This window comes from Parus major, chromosome Z, assembly GCF_001522545.3.
Source record: "Parus major isolate Abel chromosome Z, Parus_major1.1, whole genome shotgun sequence".
NCBI lineage: Eukaryota > Metazoa > Chordata > Aves > Passeriformes > Paridae > Parus > Parus major.
Window position 1 is genome coordinate 43,918,620 of NC_031799.1, and position 18,785 is coordinate 43,937,404.

At 38.4% G+C, this 18,785-nt stretch overlaps 1 protein-coding gene and 1 long non-coding RNA gene across 7 annotated transcripts in view; one reads left to right on the forward strand and one right to left on the reverse strand.

Moving 5' to 3' along the window:
- HOOK3 (hook microtubule tethering protein 3) overlaps positions 1 to 18,737 on the reverse strand; it is a 93,180-nt gene extending 74,443 nt beyond the window's left edge. For 2 of the 6 annotated variants that reach the window (XM_033520251.1, XM_015652580.3), the window contains exons 1-2: positions 18,585 to 18,736; positions 4,830 to 4,915 (exon numbers count right to left, since the gene is read on the reverse strand). In XM_033520251.1, the coding sequence (XP_033376142.1) occupies positions 4,830 to 4,915; positions 18,585 to 18,641 (143 nt within the window). In that variant the 5' untranslated portion in view covers positions 18,642 to 18,736. Of the gene's footprint in view, positions 1 to 4,829; positions 4,916 to 18,584 lie in introns of those variants that run through there. The other 4 variants (XM_015652582.3, XM_015652581.3, XM_015652583.3 and 1 more) reach the window with 3 other exon arrangements.
- On the forward strand, positions 3,441 to 9,369 carry LOC117245585. Its single transcript, XR_004500391.1, has 3 exons — positions 3,441 to 3,914; positions 4,039 to 4,238; positions 7,458 to 9,369. It is a non-coding gene; the product is annotated as an uncharacterized LOC117245585 (long non-coding RNA).
- Positions 18,738 to 18,785: the final 48 nt, after the last annotated feature.

An 18,785-nucleotide genomic window follows, 5' to 3' on the forward strand; every position in this document is an offset into this window, starting at 1 on the left:
TTGAGAGGGGCACAACACACAGTCAACAAAAGAAAATATATACCATTTCTAACATTTAGCAGGGCCAGTATGACTGAGGAAGAAAGAATCAAAACAAGAGGGACACCTGGTACTAAACAATCTCCAGAGTGGGATGAAAGGAAAATTTTAAAATGTAGTATAAAACAGGAAATGGCGCTATTCTAGGGATATTAGTGGACAGTGAAAACATGAGTAGTATCAGTGCAGGCTACACAAAAAAAAGGATGTGATTCAGAAGGAAGCTATGGCACTCCTACCAGCACAAGCTACACAATTTTAGGCCAAAAGTCTATTCATAAAAAAATTAAACATTTTCTTCTGCTTCTACCCTTTACTCCTGGAGTACAACATCCTTTAAATTAATCTTCAACACTGAATGTGTAGAGGCATTTTATCTTACTGTATTTCACATCAGTGCTAGTCAGAGAGAACAATACTAGTCCAATGGATCACGACATCTGAATAGAACAATGAATCTTACAGAGTAACACACAAAAGATAAGCTAAAGCATTGGCTGAATTTCTTCTTCCAAGATAATACAGTTAGCACTAGAGAATTACATTCAGTCTAACTTCAAGCTGAAATTCATATATAAAGGTTTAATGCTACAAAGGAAAAAAATGTCCTTCAGGAATTTAGCAACACTTGTTTTTTAACAGCTGAGACTGCACACAAAATGTTCATGTTCGGTTACCTAGAACACGACTTCAATTTGCTATCACACACTACATTAACAGTAAAAAGCTTCTGAAGGTGTCAGTAACTTCCTCTGTAACCTTTTCTTCTCACGGCTTCTCCCAGCAGTTTTGTTAAAGAAAATTCTGCTACATTTCTTGTGATGCCTGGCACAAATGGGCTGCTACTATGAGTGCAAAAAAACACTGAGGATGATGTACTAGAAATTAAGAACCATAGAAGAAACTATTAACCCCTTCTACTTGGCACAAGGCACAGCTGCTTTTTATCACCTGATGAGCAATGTTCTTCCTCTTCTCTTCTGACAATAGATCCTACAGTTCTGATGTGTGCAAGTCTTATGTATGTCTAAAACAACTAATTCCCTGAGCTAGGGATCTCTCAAAAACTATTCTTCATCATGACCTACTATCTCCAATCCTCATAAGTACCAGTGGACTCTTCCTATGAAGGTAGATGAAAGGAAAAAAAAAATAGAAATGGTAGAGTTTACTATCAGACATCTAAGTTTTTTGGAAAAAATGCTATCCTCATTCCCCTATCTGGAAATCTATCCAGATCACTGGACCACTCCAACACCTTTAAATTTTCAGCAGTGCTCTTCTTTACTGGATATATTAATCTGCTCTGTCAGCTATTTTTTAAACTAATTTTTAAATTTATTTTAAATTAATTCATTTACTAGAGTAAAATACTGATGCACATAAAGTTGCCAGAACTCTCCCCTCCCTTCTTTTACCTAATTAACATCCCATTGTTATTAGGCTCAATGAATGCACACTTAAAATAGGTGCTTTAATAGGAAGCACCCATCCTAAGAAACACCCAATTTTCAAGGAATAAAAATAACAAAAACAGTTGTTCATCCTTCTCAATAGAATAATTGTACTGGCATTTAAGTTCTGTCTGTAGTCAAAACAACATGTTTTTCCTTTGAAGATTAATTTTTTGAGAGATTTTCATGTTAAAGACAGTGACCTGGTGCTTTCAGGCTTGCTCTTTGCTATTTAGCATCACTGCATGAGTTTTCCAAATAACCTTAAGCATGCAGCTGTGTTCCTGCAAAAATTGTCTTCTACATGACTATATTTCTTGGGACAGAGTGGGAACCAGTGCTGCTGACATAAAAAGAAAAAAGAAAAAAAACCTAGGCTTGCTTCACACTGTTGAACATGCCCTGACTCCCAGCAAAGTATTCCTCCTGTTGCATTTGTCCAAAGGATCAAAGGAGGATTTCACTGCTAGTGTTGAATTTGGTTTTGTTCTTAAGAAAGAATATTTTAAATGGCTTTCTCAACACGCTCCTGATCAGTTTTCTAGTAAACTATACAAATGCTGATCCCCTGTATTTGACCTATATTCTAAACTCATGTCCAGGTAAAGAAAAAATGTTTGGCTATTCTACAACCCTTGGTTTCTACTTCAAAAATCAATTAAGACTAATTGTCTGTTACACATCTTATAATACTTATCTTCTGTTTATTCTGTTTTACAAAGAAGAACAAAAAAAGCAATATTTTCTCTCAGAGATTGTTCATGTTATCATTCCTGCCAAGATCAGACTACAGTCTGAGATCAGATTGTTGCTGCTCTTCAAAGTTTATCTCAACAGGAATGCAGTCAAGATTTAGCAAAACCATTGCTAAATTTCAGCATGAGAATATGTCTGTTCATTATATAATTATGATAAATGTTAAATGTGAAGCACAATTATCATAAAGTAAGATAGCTGAATACTAATTTTGGCATGTTCAAATTATTACATAAGACAAAGAAAGAATTCTAAATTGTTTAGGTGATCTTTATGTATTTTAAAATTGTGCTACAGAAATGCAGTATTTGTATTGTATATTTGTTTTTAAAATATCAGTTTATCAGCTGGAAACAGTATCTCAGAACCACATGCCAAAAAGTCTTGCTTTGAAATATTTGACTAGATCGAGATTTCCCGTTTCCCCTTTTTCATTCTTCTGGTGAACTGACAGTTCCTTCTCTCACTACGAGGAAAGCTCTTCCACCTAGGCACAAGCTGTACAGCCAGGGAAACCTGCGAAGTGCCAAGTGTGATTATGTAGCTTTGGAAGCTATGGTCAAGGCTCAAGAGGTATTCTCCTCTGTTGCACCAGTTAGTGAGAAGGAGGTTTGATACAGGTCAACAGCCAGCTGGGATATACTGCTGGCAACAAAGTTTTGGTTTTGACAACCATTAAATCCTTTTTAAAATAAGGATTGCTTGGAAGAGATGGGATCCAGCAGACTATGGTGGACAGACACATCTTCACAAACAGGCTGGCCAAAGTGGTAAGAACAGTTTTATACAAGGAACAACAGAAAAACGAAAATTAAGTGACAAAGTAGTGGACTCTGTTGAAAAACTAGGGATGAGGAATGATATGAATGAAAGACACTCCATAATCAACAAAACAGGGAAAATGGGATCACTCCAAGCATATGCACATAAATACAGGACTGGGGAAAGCTTCGTTCTTGGGAATCAGGAAGACTGGATGCATATGTGGGGCACTTGTGCACTAAAGCATGCAGCATGGAGAACAAACAGGAAGAAACAGAGTTCTATATGTAGTTAACAAGGTCACAGTCTCACTGGGATCAAGAAATTGTGGTAGGATGGCTCACATACCAAGGTTGCTACCATGAACATATACAGGCTATTGAAGAAGAGCAAGTTAAGAAGGCAGTGACAGAGAGACACCCTTCCTGCAACAGATCACAGGGAATGCATGAGCTCTGTCTTAGGATGGATATGAGCCAGCTGAGAGATTACTGGTCAGAATGACTAAGCAGTTAAACATGAGTGACCCTGTTACAGATTCCTGCTATAGACTGCCTGATCAGAATGACGTCTTCATAGAAGAACTGATGAAGCATGAGAGGGGTAAAAGGATAGCATGGTGGGCTGAAAAATGGCGGAAATGCTAGGCTTAAAGGTTTCAGAAGCATGAAATCCAGCCAGAGGCTGGAAATCAGTGAAATTAGTTCACTAGCAGCATATCCAAGCGGTCAATAGTATTAAATGTCTTTAATAAGGACCCAGATAACGTGACAGAGAGCAATTTTTCATATAATGTGAAAATGGAAGGAGTGTTTGACACACCTAATAGTTGTGCTGCCATTTAGGAGAAATCTGACAAGCTGGAAAAAGAAGCTATGAGGAACCTTACTCATTTCAGAAAAGGTAGGTAAAAACAAAACCTTATTCACCAGTATATACTGGGGGCCAGCTGGTTGGAAAAGAGTTTTGCAGACAAAAAACTAGGCAGAAACCAAGTGGAACATGCTACAGCAATGTGTCCTTGCAGCAAAGAAGGCCAACCACAACCTGAGCTCTGTTGGGAAGATCGCTGCCAGCAGGCCAAGGGAGGTATTGCTCAGGTCTGTTAAAACCGTATCCGAATTGCTGCATCCAAGATTCCCTACTAAGAGAGACAACTGGACATACATGGAAATTCAGCAAAGGGCAATTAAGATGATTAACAGATGGCAGTTTCTGTCAAATGAGGTGAGACTGAGTTAGCTGTGTTTGTTTAGCCTCAAAAAGAGAAGGCTCAGTAGGATCTTATCAATCCTGTGTATAAATAACCCGATGACTCCTCCTTCTTTATCCTCTCACATAATCTCAGTGGTGTCTCATGAACAGACAACAAACTGAAAAATACTTTCAACTGCTAACAATTGAACTGACAGTTTCATTCAGTTTATCATGGAAGTTTTATTATATTAAATTAATTCTAACACTACTGACTATAGTTTTAAACAACAATCAGGGCCAATTATCTTACACTGATTTCAATTTTAAGTGTGAATCAAAGTTTAGTTCTAATTTACTTTACTTCCCAGTAAGTCCACACTTGAATAAACTTTTCTCTAAAACAAAACTTTTTTTTTTTTTTTTTTTTTCATTTAAGATAGTTATCCATAAACTACAAGGAAAAAAATCATTGGTCATGTTCCAGTTTAAAGTAACATCTAAGCCACATCCTTATGGAATATTTGCCACAGTAAAACATACGTAAATATATAAAAATGTATGGATAAAAAAAAAATTCTGCATTTAATTCATCCATCTGTATTTAAGTAAACAATTACTCACATTTTTTGAAGAACCTGGGCCATCACAACCCCACTTGTTAAGTCTTCCACGGTCTGGCATGGTGCCTCAACATTAAATGTTTGGATCTGTAGCAGAAAGGAAAAAGTTACCTTCATTTCCTTCCATGTCAAGGACTTTCAAAAGTTTGAAAAAAATTCTACCAAATAGCAAACAGAATAAACTTCAGACATTTAGTGTACATGTTAGGTTTAAAAAACTTTATATTTAATAGCCATCAAAGAAATGAACAGAGCTTAGTATCCTTATTTTCTCAATAAACTGCTACAAAAATCAGTATTACATTCTCCAAAAGACAAACCTCCTACTGCATTTTCTACTTACTGAAAGTCATCAGTGCCTCCATTCAAGTACTTCCATATATTCATGTGCATATATCCAAATACACTCTCTCTATCAACAGAAGTATGAAAACCAGTTTTTAGAAGGAACACTGATCCCACTGAATGCTCATCAGCTCCCCACAATGAGAAGATGAAATGTAGACTGACATGCATATTCCAAACTTGATTATTCCCTATCAGATGAAAGCGTAGAACACAATGCTGCTAAACTTTAATTGATCCATACACTACCAGAATTCTGAATACCTCATGCTGCTGTATTAACACAGGACAAGCATCACAATCCACAGCAAAGCTCTTTGCTTCCTGCTCTCCTGGTGAGAAGAGTCAGTCCACTTCAGGACAACCTTTTTAACTGGTTTAACTTATTTGATAATTTACTTTAAAGTAATATTATTTTTTAATTATGTGAATGAGTTTTCAAAAATAATTTTTATGGTATTATTTGGAGGGTATCTGCCTAGTGCTCTCTGCTACTATTCTCCTCTTAGGGGAAGCTAGGGCTTATTTGTAGAAAGCACTACTCACATGCAAAAGGGGTAATATAGTCTACTAAGCACTTGCAGCTTCAGACTACATCAACTTTAGATACATCTATCATTTTTTTTCTGAACATAATGTACAACCATTCATGCTTTAGTGGCATTTGAAAGAGTAACAGTGGTTAGCCATTTCCCAATAAATACCCTTTATATGTATGTATTATGATAAAAGATAATTCATGTTTCAGTGGGAAATTTTGAAGTTCTTTCTCTAAGAAGGCTCTCAAAAAGTCAAGTGCACAATAGCCAAATTCTCCTCATACCTTTGGAATAGGGATAAGCCCTTTAGGTCATCTAAGGTACAATAAGTCATGTAAGCACTCTAGCAATGCCATTTAATATTAATTTGGAGTACATGCACCTAGGTGAATTTTCCTTTATTCTGGCGAAAAAGCCTAATGTTCAGCTAGGGGAAAAAAAACCCAACTATATCCATAAAGAGTCAAAAATTGAGCTCTCAGAGGATGTTTCCTGATCAAGTTCAACTGTGACCAGTTGCTAGTAAAGAATGATGTCCATGTTCCAACAGCACAGGAAAAAATTACAGAGTGGCATATAAAACAGACAGAAGTTTGCTTCAGATTTTCTTACAGCATGGTCTGAGATACTTAAAAAACCTTACAGCTGCTTCTCCAGAAAATCAAGAAGCCATCATAGATTGTCAAGACACTAGGTGAAAATCAGAGTGGGTGGGTGAGGAAAAAACCCCATGCATGAAAACATAACAGGATGTAATACTGAATTGCTGTTTTCCCAGAAAATTGAATTTACCAGTAGTCTCTGATTTGTGTTAACACTGTTGAAGGAATACAGAGACAATTCTGAGTTCCCAACTCAGCAACATATTAAACAATAAATAATATTTTACAGCTACAACAAAAAGGGCTGCAATGACATTATGGATGCTTATGCTTGAAGAAGTTCAAGATGCTAAAAAGATAAAATTATCAAGCACAGACAATGAAAACTCTTTTTCTAATTTTGCATATTATATGTTTAAATAATGAAAATTGAAATCACTTTGCTGCACAAGAGCCAAATAAAAAAATCACTTAAGAACTACTATGTTTATGGTTTTCCAGAAGTAGACCATGTTAAATGTTCTTTTCAAATAAGCAACAGCACCATAATTAATGTCTTCAGAGTACAAACTAACCAGGGTGTTTTAAATTTATTTTGCAACTTGATATACAAAACACTTCCTTGACTAAATAAAAGTGTATGTAGATGATACCACTACATTGATGGTCAAAAAAAGATGACTAAACTTATTTCCAAAACACAGAAAAGCAAGATGCACATTTTCTCCTATTTTGTATGTAATTTTATCATACTTCCCCAACAATTCACACAGAAAAAAAGGTCACAACTGTCACTGAGGTTGAGGTAACCTATCTAAACTATTTCTTCCTCCCACAGACACATATGCAAGATTCCCATTGAGGAAAATAATGTTTTTCATAGTTAGACATCAAAGAACAGAAAGAAAGACTTAAACTACTGTGACTTTTGTCTTCATACACATTTAATTTTTATAATAAATATCTTTGCATTTATATTTCAATTGAGTCAAATTTATGCTGCAAAATATTTATACAAATCTTAAAAAATAAAGAACTATATGCTTTTCATATCCCTCAGAGATACAAAAGCAACAATTTTTCTTCAAAAAACCTTACATAATGTAGCTTTTCAATCAGAGTTAAACTCCTATATCACTGCAGGTTCTACAACGTGTTAAACACCTCTAGAAAAAGAAGAGGTCATTTTCTAGAAGGGAGACAATGATAAGAATGTGGCAAATGAGAAGAATGTGGCAAGACACAGAGCTATGGAGACAAAGAAGCAAATTTTTGTGTGTGTGTCTCTAAACAGCTATTCGGTGACAGCTGTTAAAACAGTGCTCCTCCTGTGCATTGTGATGTATCTCCTGCAAGACTTCTCTCCCTTCCTTCAGGAACTGCTCGTTTGCTCTTACTTCTTGAGTGCTTGCAATACAGTCCTCATTGTTAATTCCACAAGACTGAATATTAATTCCTGCTCACTGTTATGATTATTGGGGTTTTTTTCCCTATTTCTTGAACTGATGTATGGAGCCTGCACATGATTCTGTGGGCACACATAAATCTAAAGAAGTTCAAGGCCTAGTGCTGCATCTGAGTTGGGGCATTTATCAACACAGGCTGGGATGAACAGATTGAGTGCAGCACTGCTGAGGAGTTGGGGGTGCTGGTGGGTGAGAGGCTGAACATTAGTCAGAAACATGTGTGACCAGCAGGTTGAGGGAGATGATTTTCCCCCTCTACTCCTCTCTCATGGGACCCCACCACTCTTAGTACCATGTTCAACTCTAGGGTCGTTTGTACAAGGAAGACATGGACCTGTTGGAGCAGGCCCTGCGTAGGGCCTTCTTCCTATGAGAAAAGGCTGTGAGAGCTGGGGTTGTTCAGCCCAAGAAGAAGAGAAAGCTCTGGGGAGACTTCACTGGGGCCCTTCAATACCTAAACAGAGGTAAACACACTTTTTAACAGGCCCTGTAGCAACCAGAAAAGCAGTAACTGTTTTAAATTGAAAAAATCATAGATTCAGACTAGATAAGGAAGAATTATTCTATGATGAGAATGGTGAAACACTTGAACAGAGAAGTAGTAGATGCCCTATCCCCAGTAAGGCTCGGCCAGGCTCTGCACAATCTGATCTAGTTGAAGACGTCCCTACCCAAAGTCAGAGGCTTGGACTACTTGACATTTAAAGATGCCTTGCAACAGAAACTATTCTATGATCCTATCACACAAGACTCTGGGGAAAAGAAAGAGGTAAAGTCAAAAACCCCAGCCACTTGGCTCAATCACTAGGTCCAGTACACCTTCACACCTTCCATCAAATATGCAATCAGAGTGAAGGGTTCTTTAATTTTATTAAATATTAACCCAGATCTCTGATCCACATGGACAAGAACAGCCAATTTTTATACAAACCTTAGAATAAGAATTAACAGGTGACTGTTACAATGCAAAGGTGGCTGTCACTGGGGACTAAATAATTTCTTCAGGAAGACAATACCTTGGAAAATTTGAGTTACAGTTCCCGATTACATATATGAGTAGTGAGGATTTGTTAGTTGCTAGGAATACAAAAATGTATTTCATGAAAAATGAAAGATTAGTGAACTGGACAAACACTCAGCTGTCAAAGACAGTAGGTGAAAACCAGGATAAAAATGTGATGGGGAATCCAGCATCCCATAAAACTTGATGGGAAAAAAAAAGTAAAATAAACAAAGCAAACCAATTCTACATCAAAGACAAAAAAAATTCTCTACGACCTTTTCCTTCTCAACACTAAGGGATAATGAAAGACTTGCTCATTGCAGTGATTATATACACAGCTTGGTTTTTATTAATGATGCAGTTATGTAATAAATGTCTTAAGTATTCTTTTCTAATAGTACCTGAAATTAGTGGTTCTTAGCAGATAAAATACAGTGTGACTGGCTACTTCAGCACCAACACACTGAGCACTAACACCCAGTTTTCAATTTATCCAAGCAAAGCACTCCCCAGTCACTGCTGCAGGACAAACTGAGCACAGATTCTGACCAACCTGCTTGTTTCTGCAGGTTTTTCCACTCTTTCCCTCTCCTTATCATTATTATTATTAACTATTATTAGCTATTATTATTATGGTTATTAGCGTATTTAGTGTTATGTTCGATTGATTATTAGTAGTGTTCTATATTTATGTTATCTCCAGCCTACTATTATTGTTGTTGTGTTATTTTGTTTCAATTATTAGATTTTTATTATGTCAACCTGCAAGGTTTACCTTTTACTTGCCATTCTTCTTCCCACTGGCAAGAGAATCAGGGTGGAATGAGTGAGCAGTTGTGAGATCATTCATTCCCAGCAACGGTTAAACCATGACACCATCACTTTAGAATTATTTATCCACTATTTTCCTATATTTTTGGAACTGACTATGCAAGCTTACAGCTGGTTGCTATGCAGAGCCAAGAACAATGCCATGCCACTACAGAAGAATTAAATCACAGAGACAAGACAGGGAGAAGTGGCTGTGAGAGGAAACAAGAAAGGAACAAGCCTCACTTGGTTGGATGTAAAGAGCACACTGGCAGAGAAGAGTAAGGTGGGTTGGATACTTCTGTCTTTACACATTAATCCTGTATTACCTACAAGATCTGCAAGAATCTCACTAAAACATTTACTCAGGTTCAATGCCTAGAAGAAACCAGAATATCCATTATTTTCACAACAGGGAGGTAATTAAGTGATACACAGTTGCTCTTCCTCAGATGTAAAATTCTTGCATTGAAACAGTCCTTTCAAATTAGAAGTGGATTCCCATCCTAAAAGCAGATCTTGTCCTTTTGGATAATCTAAGGTTTCTTTTCCCATTTTTCTCCTCACAGTTGGTAGCTCTGCTATCTTCTACCTGCATAGTCATGGCTTAATAGGTTTTTTCATGCTTTCCAAGACAACAGCAGACTGCATGAAACAAACAATGGGGAAACAGATTTTCCAACAAGCAGCAGCTTTATTCCAAGATCTGAATTTGTGAATGTTTACACCAATTTTTAGGTTGTCAGACTTTCATCACTACAGTTAAAATAGTTACTTTGAAATCCAGCTGATATGTTGGCTACTCAATTAGCCCACCAGTGAAATGACAAAGTTTTTACATTACTGGTCAGGGTGAGGATTCTTCTGGAGAAGGACTTGCATATTTTTATTTTATTAATTTGCCTCTCATTTTATGTATATAGTGTTTAATCCCAAATATCTGAATAGGTCAAAGCCATGAAATCTCTCAATCAAAATATTTTATTCAAATGACACTTTTGCAGATATTAAGTATTTCCTTTGCAGAAACACAGTGCAGAAAGCAAAGACACACCTTGACTGAAGCTTACTTACTAAAGGATTTTAGAGATGAGAGCCACAACAGCACAAACCAGCTACTACTGCACTGTCTTGGCATTGCCACTAAATTGCTGCTAACTGATGTGTTCAAGTATGACAAATTATATTAAGATACAATGAGCAGAGTCTCAAGTCTGAATGGTTTTTGGTTTAACCATTTCAGAAACATTAGAAGACAAGCTAACCTATCAACTCCTGTGGTGAAAATGAATGTATTCCTGTTTTCAGTTGAAAGCCAGGTAAGCCAACTGATGAAAAATAATTCTAAAGAGCATTTGTAAAGAAGATAAAATAAAGATATATAAAATACATAATAGGAAGGCCTTAAACAGCATCATATGCCTACAGTTCTTTCCAAGTTTTCATCTATTTCATCATGTTTTATTTAAAAGTAGCATTTATCAGTCAGTGCTTTCTCTTTTCAAAATACACGCTACTAATAAAGTGCAGAGTTGCAAAACATTAAATCAATGCACCCACATTTATGGGATACGTACATTCACACTGCGCCAAGCACAAATGAATTTTAGAAAGCTTTAAAAGTGCCTTTTATGAATAGAAGTATGGCATGGCAAAAAAAAACCCCAAAAACAATCCAAAACATAAATGGTATGATTTCCAGGAACCAGAAGCTCCCTCTGCTAATCAGAGTGCAAAAATTTCCATCTCAGCTGCCCAGAAGAGACAAAATAACACACTTATAATCATATTATATTAAACACAGAAGTAGGATATCTTCTGCCTTCAGCACTCTGACTCACAGAAGCCTAGATGGTAATCCAGCCCATAGAATTGGGACACATGAAGTTTCACCATAGAAGGATAATGAAACTTCTTTTGTAAAAGTAGGTGTTCAATACAAATAGCAGAACAGTGCTCAATGAACAAAAGAGTGAAATTCTTTTTATTCTGAATGAAGATGACTAGACTACTAGAAACACCAGGCAAATGTGCCCAAACAGATCCATACTAAAATAAAGAACAGGCAGCCAGACATAGCATTTATGTGAGGGCACAGGGCCATGTAAAGTCGATTAACTTCTTGGCTAGTGGCTAGCTAGAGAAGAAATTTATACGTATTTCTAATATTACTTGAACAAAAAAATCCCAAACAAATAAACCAAACAAAAAGCGAACAGAACAAAACATAAACAAAACCAACAAATACTAAAAAATAGATTATAGCTTTCTCTTTGCAAAATACAGAAGAATAACAACTATTTAAAGCCTATAGTTCCAACCTTTGCAACTATAATTCAGATGAGAAATGGTCTCTATTGACAGGTGAAAGAAAGAGCTCTCTTCTCTGAAAGCACAGAAAATTAATCCAAGAACACTAAGTTCTACTGAAATATCATCCGCACAAACTTTCTGATCAGTGTGGAAAGACAGGCTTTCACAGGATCACATAAGTAAGAAAGATTTAGCAGCTAAAAGACAGGGTTAAGAGACACGTGGCACTAAGTTTTCACCAGGTTAAGAAATTTCAGACTTAGCAGATTCTAGAACTGGTGTACATATATAGCACACCACAAAAATTAGCGTATCTTGGAATTCAAGTCTCCTCCTTTTCCTTATTTGTATTTCAACAAACAATTACTTCAACTTCATGGAATTCTGTGCAAAGTAAGATTTTTTCAGAGGCTGACCAAATTCAATGATTCCTTTAAAAAACGGCAGTAGCCACCATGTAACAAGCAGCCATCTTTTGACATTGTCCATAAAATAAAATCACTATTCCTGCCAGAGTGATCCTAGCCTTTTTTTCCCATCCACAAAAAGGGCAGTAGAATTAATAAAACAAAAACCAAACACACACACGCATAAAATAGATCAAGAAACAAAAAAACCCACACATAAATTCTGTTGCAGTTAATCACACAGTTATCTCTACTTATTCCTACACTGAAGTGAAACTATGGATACCTTGCTGCCATGACAAATAAATTCACTGTTCACTCAAAGATTTATCTTATGTAATCCTGAAATGTAGAAAGGCTGTAATTCATTTAATACTTTGAAACGCTGCAGTGAATAAATTACAGATAATCATTTCCCTGATCTGATGTCCCCAAAACATAAAGCATGTGAGGTTAAATATGCATTTCTTGTTTAAGTATCCTAACTTAGCTACCTTGAGAAACTTAGTTTAAAATGGGAGGTTCATGAAGGATACAAAGGAGTACACTTCCAGCATGACACACTTTTGCAAAGAAGCTTGCAGCTAAATGGCATGAAAGAGCCCTGGGAATTCCAGGGCTAAAGCACATTATCTCATCAGATTTACAGTGCATCTTCTTGTGCAATACTTGCTCCACTACCTGCAACACTTCAAAAACACTTCCTGTGCGCCCCCTTTGATAAGCTCCCATCCTTTAGTGGCCCCAGCTAGTCCACTATAACACAACTCCATCTTTGTATCCGTTCAGAAGCTTCTGCCTGCCACAGGCAGGAGAGAAGTCCTAGCAGGACTCCCCCACTCTTAACTTTAGACAGCTTTTCCGTTCACCGAAACCCTTCTCCTTTCCGCGCTGTCTCTTTGTTCTCTGCCCTGAATGAGCAATACTAAGGAGCTCATGAGAGGGAATGATTTAAGTCACATATGGCAAAGGCAGACAGCAAAACAATACAAGCATACTCTGCAGGGCAGGAAACGACAACCAGTGGTAAAGAAAAAGAGTTAATACCCCTGCCTTTCCTGTATGGCAGGACCTGCCAGGCTGTTGGCAACAAAAGCCACAAGGACACCACTACTCTCTTCCCCTCACTTCCAACCACACATTCCTGTCCTAATCTTGTGCTAGCGTTGGCTGCCATGTGGCAAATAACCTCGCTGTTGTTTGGGGTTTTTTTAATTAATTACTAGGACTTGCAAATTAAATTGATTAAAAAACCCCAGACTTAGGTTCTGGGACACTTAACAAACCAAATTTAAGCAGACTTTTCTAAGCAACCATACTAAAGAGTCAGCCAAGAAAGGAGAGAGCAGCAAATGCAATTGCATAGCAGGGGAGAGGGGAGAGGCCCAATGCTCAATTTGAATGTCTACAATAGCTGTACAGAAGTCAAATACACTGCAGCTAAGATTTCTAATGGTCTAGGAAGAACAGAATGACAGAATATTACCTCAAAGTTTACAAGTCCCAAAATGTCACAATTAAGACAGACAATTGTACAAAAATCACAGTTTGACTTTATTTCTTTGAAACATCTGTGTTTAAGTATTTCTGAGAAGACAGAAACAGGTTTCTCACCACACCTCCCACTTTAAGATTAACAAGCTAACAGAAAAGTTGTTTCCTTTACATTCTCTAAGGTTCACAGTTCATAGCAGCAAAGTCTGTTTCTTCTCCAAGCAACATCTTGCAACCCCTCACCAAAAAATGAGGGGGCAGAATTGAGAACTGAAATTGAGCACTAAATCATATTGATTTTTTTTTTTTTTAATCAGACAACTACTGTAAATGTACACTGTATAGAACAGCTCTTCAGTAAGGAAAACACAGGAAAAAGAACAGAATGTGGGACAAGGACCAAAAGAATTAAAATCTAACAGTGTCAAAATGCACACATGATGAAAAATGTCTGCACCTCCAAAATCTGTGTTCAGTCTTTTGCTGACTTAAAAGATGGGGGGATGGCAAGGAACGCACAGAAAGCATACCATATTGCCTTTCATTATTGTACTCCTATGTTATCAGTCTTCTATCACCTGCTCTTCAATATAATCTTGAAGAGATTTCTGTTTCTGCTTGACCTCTCAGCAATACAGTAAAAAAATCCCTATTACCCAAAAATGGTGCTAGACACTCCAGCTCCTTCAAACATGGTGAATGCTGCATTCAGAATATCCCAGTCATAGACAGCTATCTCTCTAAAATATAGAGCAGCAGATTGTTTACTATCTTAGCAAGAGGTCATAAAACATAAAAAAAAGGTTGCTCAGCCTACTGGTCTTTCATATTAGTTACAGATCAGTTACAGTGATCTGCCAGGTTTCTGAAGCTGTATTCCATGATTGCTGACAAGTTCGAGTTTTTCTGCCCTCTGAACAGCCACACATTGTATTCAAACAGAATAGTTTTCTTGGTTTATTGTCATCATCAGCACAATCAAACACTCCTGAAAAACATATTTTTCAAGAAGTAAGACATGCTGATGCAATTACTTTATCAGAAGAAAATGAAACTCTACAACTTCATGGTCAGTGGCCAAGGAGTGGAAGAAGAAACAATTTAAACAGGTGTAGCAAGTTGCCTACAATCTTGGCATCTACAAGAAACCAGCAGAGTACTTAAAAATGCAAATGCACAAGGATCGAGAACAGCATAATCTAAAAAGAATGTAACTGGACAGCAGGGAAAAACAGCCTCCCCAGTAAACTCTCCCAGTAATTTCTCTTTGAATAGGGTGCCTAACAAGCATCTGCAAACAGCCTTCTTGAGCAATCTGTTTCAGTAGATGGTCACATGGTCTCTATACTTCATAATAATCATAGTTAAATCCTTACAGTTGGGCACAGGCCACAACACAGAAGAGATGCACCATACTGAGGAGATTTTTCAGCCAAAAAGTAGGAAAGGTCAAAGAATTCATACCACATAAATTATCAAAGTTCTTGTAAAATGAAGGATGTTGAAATAGAAGCCTTGCAGTGTTCAGAAACTTCTTGCTTATCACAAAAGTTTTAACAGAAACTTTACTTGGCCTTGAGAGTTGGAAAAGAAAGCAAGCTGGCAAGATGCAGCTTGGTGGAGAGCACATACTAAAACAAAAGATACTCATCATAATGAAAGAAAGCTTGTGACATTTCCACATCAACTTACTACTTACAATCACTTAGCAGCAACCACTTTGAGGAATCCTCCTGTTTACATACCACAGCTAAGCAATCTTCTCACTATGGTATCTTAGTTCAATGATAGAAAAGAAAACTTCTCAAGTTACATAGCAAAAGCCTCTAGCCATTGCAGTGTTTTCAGACACATTAAAGTGTAACTGGCACAGGCCTGTTTGACAGCTCTCCACATTTTATGAAATGCCTCAGCTATGTATCTAAGTTGAGAGCACTCCTGACACTACACTCACACAACCCAAATGGAAAACCAAAATCCCATGTGTTCATACGTGAACCAGTCTTAACTTCTAAACAGAAAATGAAGTTGTCAGTCTCTGTTAGACTTGCTGAAACAACTTCAGTATTATCGCAGGTTTACCTCACAGCCACATTTTTCTAAAATGCCTTGGCTGAACTGCATCTTGGATAACAATACCATAGTGCGTAGGATAGTCTCAGAGATTTGCAGGAGACTTTTGGTAGAGCAATAGTTCTGTAATTACAGTAGGTTAAAACACTGCTAAAGTGCAAGTATCAATTTTGGAAGGCCAGTACTTGGCCTCCAATCCTTCATTCAGTTTTACTTGAGTTGCCACTACTGTGGCTATCTCAAAATAACATCATGGTCACCTGCTAAAGTGGTAGGAAGTCAAAGCTCACCCAGATATTTAAAATCCATAAAAAAATTATTTAGGAAGCCATTTGATGACACTGTCAGAGAAGTGAAAAATAAACAAGAATTACAGCCCAAGCTAAACCCTAACAACAAAAATGGGTATTAGCAAAATTTTGAAAAATAAACTAAAACATATTCAAAGGTAAGTCACTTGCCCCAGCTTAAACACAGCAGAAGAAAAATCACAGGCACGCAAGGTAAAAAGCCTAGGTGATACTCTACTTAATTAAAAGTATGAGTTGGCAGAGGGAGGAGCACTTTCTTCTCACCCTATATCCATCTGAGCAAACATTCAATTTAGGCCAAACAGGTTCCCAGACTTGCAGAAAGCCTTATCTATTCAAAACACAGACAAACCAGTTTAAGTACTTCTACATGAATGTTAAGCAAGCAATCTGGGAGGTTAAACCAGTTCTAAAGAGTAGCCCGCCTCTCTGGCATAATGGGAAATGACTGGCCCTCCCAGATGTGCATAAACTATTATTAAGACTGCTCTACCCTCCTATCTAAATAAACGGTTTCCCAAGAATCACTATGGGACTTGAGAGAAAGCCGAGCAAAAAAAACATCTTCTTTATACACAGTCAGTTTCACTGAGGGAAAAAAAAAAAAAAACACTTCACTGCCTCTTCTGCAAGTTTCATGTATGCTGGAATAAAGTAAAATCACCTTTCTTCATTTTTTTTTAACTGAGTCTGTTTCAAAGACACATTCCTACATAAATTATGAAATTGTAAAAATAACCCATAATTTCATACATTTGTCTCAGAATCAAGCTGACCCATTTGGAAGTTGTTTAAGATGATTTACTATTTCTGCTAAGCAAAAGAGATGCAGCTAGTCTCCTCATTAGCTCAGTATTTGAGAGGTGTAAAGGAACCTGCGTGGACCATAACTACATACAGGACAAGGCTCCACTAGGTAAGTACAGCTTCAGGACTGCAGATTACAAAAATTACAAATTACTGAGCCTCTCACTCACCTTTTCTTTGCCAATATTAACATACATCAACTTCCTCACTGGGCCTTCTCATTCCCCACATGTGAAAGAGGAAGTATAGAAAGCCAAAAGTAAGACAAGGGGCCAACACTTGTCCATCACAAAGATAGAAAAGTTGGCAGAAGTGAAGGAAAGAGAAACAGGGTAACTTATTCCAGACCTACATGAAGCACTTCCCCAAAAACCTCTTCCCAAAAATTGTTGCCTTCTATACTTTCCAGGCCACTTGCTCATCTCTAACAATAAATTAATTTCCCTGCTCATCCTTTTGATTTTCATTGAGAAATCTAACCTGTTATTCCCCAGGAACTTACTCATCACCATCAGAGTTTCAGTCAGCTCATTCTTCATAAAAAAAATGTCTGAAAATTTCTGTTTCTATTTAATAACCAACTGTATTGCAGTTTCATATTCTAGGTATTTACTTGGCAATTTTGAGTAGAGAGGGGGGGAAAAAACCCAAACCAGCCCCAAACCAAAATCCCGTGGTTTGAAACAAATGATCAATAATTCAGCTACTACACATAGACAGATTCCATGCCTGTGTTATAGTCCTTGCCCAGACTACAAGTAATTGCAAACCCAGGTTTAATGTCCACTATATTTTGGGTGTTCTTTGAATGACACCATAACCTAAAGTCATTTGTGGAAAAAACTGCAAACATTAAAGTGGTGTAAAGTAATTTTTATCATAACAGCATAGAATGGTTGGGACAATAACCATTATTATCTGGAAAACCATTATTATTACTGGAAAAGAACTTTGAAAATCATCTGGTTCCAACCCCCTGTCATGAGCAGGGACACCTTCAGCTAGATCAGGTTGCTCAGAGCCCCATCCAACATGGTCATCACTTCCAGGGATAAATATATCACCACCTAGGTTCATACTGTAAAATCCTCGACCTCATCGGTGAATTCTGTCTCTCGAGACTCAAGCACTGCTTAAAAACACCGAAAAACAAAAAGGCGGAAATGCAAGCTTCTGGTAAGAAAGGCGGCCTTGCTGGTCAAAGTGACGGGCAGGTGCCAACAGCGGGGCACTGACATACCCACGGCACAGCAAGGACAAGGACCAGAGCCACGGCCTGCAGCTAGCCCGCCCATTCCGGGCGCACCTGGGGGCGCACCCGCGCCAGCCCCCCCGGCCCTTTGTTTCCGCGCTGCAGGGACAGCGCTGAGGCGGAGCACGGCCCTGCCCGGGCACCTCCGGAGCGCCAAGATAAGACATAAACAAAGCAAGGCCGGGCCGCCGGGGCTCCGCCGACCCCGGCCCGGGCGCGGTACGGGCCGCGGGGCCTCTATCGCCGGAGCGGAGCCGAGGCGGGGCGGGAGGCGCCCGGCGCCGCGGCCCTGAAATGCGGCCCAGCGCGGTGCGGGCGGGCAGCGCGCACTCACCCAGGTGAGCAGGCTCTCGCCGAGCTCGGCGCGCTCCAGGCTCTCCACGTTGAACATGGCGGGGCGGCGGGGCTGCGGGGCCGCGGCCGGGTCGGTACCACCGGTCGCGCCCCGCCCCGTCCCGGGCCGGACGGTGGCGCCGACACGTCACCGCGCCCTAACGGACCGGCCGCCCGCGCCTGCGCCCGGCGGCCGCGGGGC